The sequence below is a fragment of the Littorina saxatilis genome, linkage group LG6 (genome assembly GCF_037325665.1).
Source record: "Littorina saxatilis isolate snail1 linkage group LG6, US_GU_Lsax_2.0, whole genome shotgun sequence".
NCBI lineage: Eukaryota > Metazoa > Mollusca > Gastropoda > Littorinimorpha > Littorinidae > Littorina > Littorina saxatilis.
The window spans coordinates 45099829-45109828 of NC_090250.1; the positions used below are offsets into that span (position 1 = coordinate 45099829).

General features: G+C 41.5%; 1 protein-coding gene across 2 annotated transcripts in view; it reads left to right on the plus strand.

Moving 5' to 3' along the window:
- Nucleotides 1-10000, plus strand: part of LOC138969334 (uncharacterized) — a 161748-nt gene that overhangs the window by 118016 nt on the left and 33732 nt on the right. For both annotated transcript variants that reach the window (XM_070342104.1, XM_070342103.1), the window contains exon 3: nucleotides 6496-6633. In XM_070342104.1, coding sequence (XP_070198205.1) covers nucleotides 6522-6633 — 112 coding nt within the window. In that variant the 5' untranslated portion in view covers nucleotides 6496-6521. The remainder of the gene's footprint in view (nucleotides 1-6495; nucleotides 6634-10000) is intronic.

The following is a 10000-nucleotide window of genomic DNA, read 5'->3' on the forward strand; positions in this document are numbered from 1 at the left end:
AACCTTTCATGCCTGCGGCCAGATGTCTTTGATGTCGTCGGAAATATCCTAAAATTACATTTAACAAGAAAGAACAAGTCGCGTAAGGCGAAAATACAACATTTAGTCAAGTAGCTGTCGAACTCACAGAATGAAACTGAACGCAACGCAACGCAGCAAGACCGTATACTCGTAGCATCGTCACTCCACCGCCCGTGGCAAAGGCAGTGCCCGTGGAATTGACAAGAAGAGCGGGATATTCGTTGCGCTGAGAAGGATAGCACGCTTTTCTGTACCTCTCTTCGTTTTAACTTTCTGAGCGTGTTTTTAATCCAAACATATCATATCTATATGTTTTTGGAATCAGGAACCGACAAGGAATAAGATGAAAGTGTTTTTAAATTGATTTCGAAAAAAAAATGTGATAATAATTTTTATATATTTAATTTTCAGAGCTTGTTTTTAATCCGAATATAACATATTTATATGTTTTTGGAATCAGCAAATGATGGAGAATAAGATGAACGTAAATTTGGATCGTTTTATAAATTTTTATTTTTTTTTTACAATTTTCAGATTTTTAATGACCAAAGTCATTAATTAATTTTTAAGCCACCAAGCTGAAATGCAATACCGAAGTCAGGGCTTCGTCGAAGATTACTTGACCAAAATTTCAACCAATTTGGTTGAAAAATGAGGGCGTGACAGTGCCGCCTCAACTTTCACGAAAAGCCGGATATGACGTCATCAAAGACATTTATCAAAAAAATGAAAAAAACGTTCGGGGATTTCATACCCAGGAAACTCTCATGTCAAATTTCATAAAGATCGGTCCGGTAGTTTAGTCTGAATCGCTCTACACACACACACACACACACACACACACACACACACACACACACACACACACACACACACACACACACACACACACGCACATACACCACGACCCTCGTCTCGATTCCCCCCTCGATGTTAAAACATTTAGTCAAAACTTGACTAAATATAAAAACCAAGTTACTAAACCTCTCTCTCTTTCTCTCTCTCTCTCTCTCTCTCTCTCTCTCTCTCTCTCTCTCTCTCTCTCTCTCTCTCTCTCTCTCTCTCTCTCTCTCTCTCTCTCTCTCTCTCTCTCTCTCTCGGAAAAAGATTGAAGCAGGCCAAATTGTACCTTTTTTTTAACGAACGAACCTCAGCGTCATAAATAAATCGCCGTCGGGTTTCTACCCAGATAGAAAGTCTGGCTCTTTGCAAAATTGCAGATACACAAGTTACTGGTGATGAACTGGCTTTTGTTTCAACTTTTCTTTCCAACTGCTCTCAACTCCATCCCTGCCCCACCTCCGCCCCTGACTCCACCCAACCACACCCCCACCCACATAGTTTCTATTTTCTACTTCCTCTTTACCGTCCTTGGCCACACTGCCACCACCCTACCCACCCCACCACCACAACAACCGTTATTTGCATCTCCGATCCCAATTTGTCCCTCGTCGGTTTCCGTGTTTCCATGGTGATTCCATTGTCTTCCATTTTACTGAAGCACTTGAAGATTGTCACTCAATCAACAATACGTGGAAGGCACCATGCATGGTCTCAGGTCTTGCAAGTTGTGAGTTTGTGAGTTAAAGATACATTCCTTCTTGTGTCAGTCACCATACATCCGTCTAGGTTCTCAAGTGTTACATGAGATGAGAGCATCCTTCCACCAGGCAGGGCACATGACAAAATGTACTGTAGGGCTGCTTTCTTGATAAAATATGATTTTGTTGTTGCTACTGAATTCGTTTCATAACTGACCACTTTGTCAGTGTGCGAAATTGATTCATCAAGAAAGAAACCAGAAAAAAGCGAACGTGTTTTGGCTGTTGATTCATGGTATGTGTCTGAATGAAAGGCTGCTCTTATCCTGCGTGAAAAGGCTGTACAGATCTGTGGTGGTTTACGCGCTCGTGACACAAGACGGAAGTTATCTTGGATGAGACGAAAAACCGAGATCCCTTCGCCGTGTACACTACATTGGGGTGTGCACGTTAAAGATCCCACGATAGACAAAAGGGTCTTTCCTGGCAAAAGTGTATAGGCATAGATAAAAAAAAAAATGTCCACCAAATACCCGTGTGACTTGGAATAATAGTAGGCCGTGAAAAGTAAATAATTGTGACCCTCCACCACGAAATGAGTCGCATGTCACCTCGCGCGGTTCTGCGCTAGGCTTAATATAAGTCCGGGGAGTGTCTGGTAACAGTGTGAGGGTCACCTTAGTCACAGGCTTATAACTCAAACAGTTTTCGCTCTTTTCTAAAACGGTTTTCACCACTGCATAGAGCATAAAAAAACACTCTGTAGGGTAATGTAAAAATATGAAAATCATGCAAAGGTGACATGCGACTCATTCCGTGGTGGAGGGTCACAATATTCACCTTGAGATTTACTGGCCGATGTGAATGCGTGATAATTATATTGTGTAAAAAATTCCATCTCACACGACAGAAATTAATATGTAAAGCGCTTAGAGAACGTCAAGCGCTATTTTAAATCTCCCACATAAATATAAATAAATAAATCTTTACAGATTGACACTACAGTGGAAGACTACATGCATGTTGGCCACAATCCTTGCAGTTGTATATATTCTTCTCATCGTTTTATCTGTTTTCTACATGTTAACAGAAATGCCTCATTTAGCGATACTTTTAAAATACAAACACATTTACTTCAAATAGTTTACATTGATAAAAGAAAGAATTTAAATGAGGTTATTTGTTGGCATGTCCAAAGATGTACCCTTATCGCGAGTGTGATTGTCATGCAGGGAAAATTTATAATGGATGCTTTACAGAAATGGAGGGAGCATAAAACGAGGGGGATGGCTGTCTAAAAGTCTACTCGTGTTGTTGTTCTTATTCTACCTTCCTGACGCGATATATGTAGATAATAAATCTTTTCTCCTGGAATAAAAAAAATAACAATTATACATATAACATAAATAACAAATAAAACACCGACGTGTCAGCAGTGAAAAACCCGATATCCTCAAAATGTGTGTTGTAGCCTACGCAATGTGCTTAAGCACTTTTCCTTTTCCACTTCTGTTCCCGCTTTTGTTTTATGATCGCTCGAAATGGAGCAGGATCATAAAAAAATCGGCTCAAACTTTGTATCGGGAAAACAAAATGAGTTGTTTGAAACATGGTTCGCAATCTATGACCTAGTTGTGAACAAACGGCTTCCTCTTTATGTTTCTCCTTTCCTCCGAGCAAAATGTTTATGCGACTTCAGTCATTATTATTACTTGAAATGGTGCAGGGTCGTAAAGAACCATACAAAAACACATCGCTGGGGAACATTAAAACGGCAAGAAACAAGTCACTGTGTTGAAGAGCCAGCATGCCCGCATGTCCTTTTAAGTGGCTATTTTTCTAATAACAATACATATAGCAGTATACACACACGTACTCACGCACAAACACATACACCTTGCATCCACCCAAGCACACACACGCAGGCGCACATACACACGCACGCACGCACAAACACACACACACATACACACGCACACACACACACACACACACACACTCACTCGCACACATACACACACGCACACACACATACACACACGTACACACACACACACACACACACACACACACACACACACACACACACACACACAAGCAACTGTTGTGACCGTGTTGCCAGGGTTATGCCAGCTCAATCAGCAGGGGAAGGCCGGAGCACTGCCAAAGAAAAGTGCAATGAGCTCGTGAAGTCATGCCCTTATGGTTGGAGTCAAACTCAGGGGACCAGTTCAGCCGCCTTTGCCATGATAGGTCAATAATGGTCATGTGAAGATGTATAGATTGTAACACTGAGGGCTGTGCTGCAGTGTCTACGGCGCGGTATTAATTCGGAGGACTGCCCTGTCTGTCTAAAGAAAACGTTGTCTGTGACGCTGAACAAAGAAGGACTAACTCGGATCAGAGATAGAAGGCTTTCGAGGATGGTCATACATTGACAGCAGTCATTCTATGTACACCACAGGAAGGCGCCAGACGGTTGTATCAGTCTGTTCCATCGAGTGAAGTGTATGTAACCGGTAATTTGACATGTGCCAGGCTATTTTTGTCAGAGCGTCAAGTGTGACAACAGCGCTTCTTTAGTGCGTCCCCCCTTATTGGTAACGTCCTGCGGAATACATCACATCCATCATTCATCAGTGTAAAAATATCGCGTAATGCATTAAGGAAACATAGTTAACAAGGGCTAGAGGGCTTAACTGACTTCATTAAGGGGGTATGCTGCTAAGTCGTGCACAGCCTAGCGGCAGAAATGTGCAGCACTAAAAAGAAGGGCATCTCCTCCTTTACCACTTTTCGCGGCGACGTCAACTGAAACTTTAAAGTCGGGCGTTTTAGCATAATAGTATTAATACTCTTCCCCAATTCCGAACTCGGTTCCGCCCTTTTTAAACGCCCATGAAAAAACTGCAACGATAGTCGGAATTGCAATGTTGCACAATTATCATAACAGGCATGTCTTTATAATCACCTTTGTGACATGAGGATCCCACTGTGCGTATTCAGGATATTTACAGACGCTTGCATCTACTTGCACGAACCCAGAATATATATCGCTATGTCACACGCATTCCTTTTTTGCCACTACTAAAGCAAACGTGTGCAAGATTGTATGTTACACGCTTTGATGCCGAAATCAATTATTTTGATTATGCATTTATTTTTGAAAAATGTTACATTTACATACATTCAGTCACTACCTTAAACACGTATGTTTTCAGTATTCATTTCAAATGATTACGAACGTAGAAAAATTGTATAAAAACGTTGTTACATTTTGTTGTGCATTCTGAATAGTGTGCCAACAGGCCTTGGTCAGTCAATCACGTTTTATCTGTGTACTAAGTGTTTGACGGAAAAAGAATAATACCAACCCCGTTCTCCTGTATATAACTGAAAGCCACATTTTCTTCTTCATTCAATTTCTGTTTTCAAAAGCTTCGTCAACTTTCCACTTACACGACAAGCTCCTTTTACCAAGCTTCAATTAAGAACCCTGAATACGCCGAAAGGTCAAAACAAAACAATAGGTACTACTTTCACTATCGTCGTCTGCAACGAAAACCGAAAGTGTCGAAATGCTTTGCTACGTACACAGAGGAACAAATTCCAAAGAAAAGATCGAACCTTACACCTGTGACTAGGAAAAGTTGCATAGACAGTTCCGTGCGGATCTCACCACGTATCAACGTACATCCGATGCTCAGGACCTTTGGCGATTGAGGCTTCGTCTTCAGCTCTAACACGCACGCAGACAGTCAGGCAGGTCTAATCTGCACCAGCGGTGTTGGAAGGTTTTGATTTAGAAACACTCGAATGTTACTTCGACGAGATAAACGAACCAAAAGTCAAAAGTGTGCCCCAAATTCGGAAAATATTCTTTCAAAACGGCACTGTAAAAACCATCAACATCACTGTGAGAAAATAAACAATACAAACACAACCAGTTCCCCTGTGGAACATTTCGGGTGGACTTTCCCACGACCTGACCTTCAAAAATCCTCCGTGTTCGTTCGCGCTTTGCATTCAATCTGTGTTAGTGCGCGTGTGTGTTTGTGTGTTTAGCTTTCGTTTGGTATGTACTGTTTGGTTCAAAATAAGTTTATCTTTTTTGATTGAAAGATTCAGAAATGTTGGTTGATACTTTGTTGAATGCATTCAACCAGAAAAGACACGAAACGCATTGAATCTATCTTCTGCGCGCATGCGTGTGTAGGGTATGTGTAGAAGGGCAATTGTGTTTTTCAGTATTGTTTTGTGCCTGTTATTTCGTCCCCAAAAACTCATTTCTGTCTTTTTATGCCTATGCTGTGAGACATAATCGCTATTACGAGTTAGTCGTGTGACAGAGAGTTTTCTTGCACACTCGACTGCTGCTGTCTCACTTCGGCTACGCCGTCGTGAGACATCTACGGTCTCGTGTGCAAGAAAACTCTGTCACACGACTAACTCGTAATAGCGGGTAATATATCTTAATGGTGATGATGAACGATGCCTTAAACTCTGACGATAATATGCTATCGTGGGCTGTGGGCGTGGATGCCTTACTCCGGAAGTTGTCAATGCGCAGGTTCAACTTTATATTTAGTTCGGAAAACTTGCCTTTATTATCTCAACTTAGCATTCTCTACGTTTTCTGATCACATTTTAAAGCTTCTTTTTCTCTTTTGACATCGACTATTCTACGAGAAAGGAAGGAACAATAAAAAGGAGCTGGATAAAAAAGGAGGAGAAGAGATCAAATATCCTTCTAGAGCGTGTTTGTGCGTGCAAGGGAGCGTGCGTGCCTGTGTATGCTCGTTCGTGTGTGTGTGGTTTTTTTCTCACGAAACGCTTTCCGCACAGAAATGTTCACAGCATAGTAGTCCATTACTCGTCCGTATGTGCACGCCTGACATAATGATGAACTGGAATGTTTGTGTTTGTGTTTCAGTGGGGCACCACCTTAGCCATGACAACATGGAGTACGCTCTCCAGATGGAGATATGGAAGGGCAACATCTCAGGCGCCATCCAGATCGCCAGGGAGCGAGCCAAGCTGTCCGATTGGATAGTGTCCCTGGCCCCGCTAGGTCAGTATTATGTGTTTCTCAGTCCAGCGGCGCTGTACAAAGAAATGTCATCATTGTACAATGCTTGTACAATTTTGTTGTTCCGTGTCGAACTTATGGTGTTGGTGATGGTGTGTGTGTGTGGGCGTAAGTCCGTGCGTGTGTGTATATATATATATGTGTCTGTGTGTGTGTCTGTGTTTGTGTCTGTGTATCTGTGTATCTGTGTATTCGCCATGCACGGCCAAAGTTCTCGATGGATCTGCTTCAAATTTGGTGGGCTTATTCAGAGAGACCCCGGACACAACCTCATCGATGAGATATTTCAACACGTGCTCTCAGCGCGCAGCGCTCAACCGATTTTGGTTCCACCTCAGCTACCCGGGCCCCCATACCGACACACCAAAGCCGCTACACCACATCACAACGCCAAAGTTCTCGCTGGATCTTTTTCAAATTTGGACACCGTATTCAGCTACACCCCGGACACAATATCATCGATGAGATATTTCAACACGTGCTCTCAGCGCGCAGCGCTGAACTGATTTTGGTTTTTGTGTTCATTTCACCATTATAAGTAACTCTTCCTTATCTTCTCCAGTGTTTGGCGTTTATCTCCCTTCCTTCGTGTGGCTTTCCCGTTTGTAAGTTACTATTACTATTTTTAGAATGTCACTGCGCTGTCCACTGCGCTGTCCACAACGCTTCCCTTGCACCCGTAAGTTGTTCTTACTGTCAAAGTGAAAAGGTCGAATCAATTTATAGCCACGCGAAAAATACACTCTCACCTATCTCTATATATTTATAGATACAGATATGCATATATATATATACGGCTTCTCTGTGTGTGTGTGTGTTTGTGTGTGTGTGTGTGGGCAAAAACCTGTGTATTGTAGAGTTCTGTTTGTGATGTGGTCTAGCGGCTTTTGTCTGTCTGTATGTTCTGGCATTTGAGAAGCCACAGCAGATAATATAGGGCTAAGAAATAAGCTCTAAAATTCTCAATCCCGTTTGACAGGACTTCGCCTTCAAAGGTGATTGTGGTGAACCGCCACTCTGTCTGTCTCTGTCTCGCGATTCACCCCGGCGAAGCCGGGTATTCCTCTAGTATATATATATATATGTGTCTGTGTGGGTTATATTTTTCTAAACGCTCTACGTTATACACGTACAGGTTGCCAACTGAGAATTTTATTTAGCCACTGTGCGGTAATATCTCTGCCGACACAACGTTAGGTTTCACCATGTACCACCTAATAAATCCCAAGTTATCAGTCACTCAAGAATCGCAGTATGTAATACTGTGTTCTGACTTCAAGATACTAAATGAGGTAACAGACCCCCCGCGGGTTAGGGGGAAGAATTTACCCGATGCTCCCCAGCATGTCGTAAGAGGCGACTAACGGATTCTGTTTCTCCTTTGACCCTTTCTTGTATAAAATATAGTCAATGTTTTCTTGTGTTTCTTGTATAGAATATAGTCAATGTTTGTAAAGATTTTAGTCAAGCAGTATGTAAAAAATGTTAAGTCCTTTGTACTGGAAACTTGCATTCTCCCAGTAAGGTAATTATAGTGTACTACGTTGCAAGCCCCTGGAGCAATTTTTTTATTAGTGCTTTTGTGAACAAGAAACAATTAACAAGTGGCTCTATCCCATCTCCCCCCCCCCCCCCTTTCCCCGTCGCGATATAACCTTCGTGGTTGAAACACCAAATAAAGAAAGAAAGAAATGAGGTAACAAAATAAAAACTGAAATAAACTAGAAAAAACAAATTCTTAAAATTTAAAAATACTGCTCAATTGTCAGATCTGGCGAACAGCTAGTCATCACTAAATCGAGTTCTGTGTCATGCGGAACATGACCGACAGGAATGGGTGCAGTGGAATCCATCTTTGAAGACCTTCCAAATTCTAAGAGAATCAGGCCATAGGAGCGAGTCCGGTTAAATAAAAACAAGTCGCGTAAGGCGAATTTACTACATTTAGTCAAGCTGTCAAACTCACAGAATAAAACTGAACGCACTGCATTTTTTCACCAAGACCGCATACTCGTAGTTTCGTCAGTCCACCGCTCGTGGCAAAGGCAGTGAAATCGACAAGCCAGAATAGTGCGGTAATGGTCGCGCTGAGCGGGATAGCACGCTTTTCTGTACCTTTCTTCGTTTTAACTTTCTGAGCGTGTTTTTGAGTCACTTGAGAAAAAGTGACTCTATGTAATCGGTCAGTGTTAGTCTGTCCGGCCGGCCAGCCGGCCGGCCGGCCGTCCGTAGACACCACCTTAACGTTGGACTTTTCTCGGAAACTATCAAAGCGATCGGGCTCATATTTTGTTTAGTCGTGACCTCCAATGACCTCTACACTTTAACGATGGTTTCGTTGACCTTTGACCTTTTTCAAGGTCACAGGTCAGCGTCAAAGGAAAAATTAGACATTTTATATCTTTGACAAAGTTCATCGGATGTGATTGAAACTTTGTAGGATTATTCTTTACATCAAAGTATTTACATCTGTAGCCTTTTACGAACGTTATCAGAAAAACAAGGGAGATAACTAGCCTTTTCTGTTCGGCAACACACAACTTAACGTTGGGCTTTTCTCGGAAACTATAAAAGTGACCGGGCTCAAATTTTATGTGAACGTGACTCATTGTGTTGTGAATAGCAATTTCTTCCTGTCCATCTGATGCCTCATATAATATTCAGAACTGCGAAAGTGACTCGATCGAGCGTTTGCTCTTCTTGTTAATCCAAACATATTATATCTATATGTTTTTGGATTCAGGAACCGACAAGGAATACGATGAAATAGTTTTTAAATCGATTTCGGACATTTTATTTTAATTTTCAGAGCTTGTTTTTAATCCGAATATAACATATTTTTTATGTTTTTGTAATCAGAAAATGATGAAGAATAAAATGAACGTAATTTTGGATCGTTTTGTAAAAAAATAATTTTCATTACAAATTTCAGATTTTTAATGACCAAAGTCATTAATTAATTTTTAAGCCTCCAAGCTGAAATGCAATACCAAAGTCCGGCCTTCGTCGAAGATTACTTGGCCAAAATGTCAATCAATTTGATTGAAAAATGAGGGTGTGACAGTGCCGCCTCAACTTTTACAAAAAGCCGGATATGACGTCATCAAAGATATTTATCGAAAAAATGAAAAAAAATATCTGGGGATATCATACCCAGGAACTCTCATGTAAAATTTCGTGAAGATCGGTCCAGTAGTTTACTCTGAATCGCTCTACACACACACACACACACACACACACACACACATACACACACCACGACCCTCCTCAAGTTTTGACTAAATGTAACAAGTCGCGTAAGGCGAAAATACAACATTTAGTCAAGCTCAGTCGAACTCACAGAATGAAA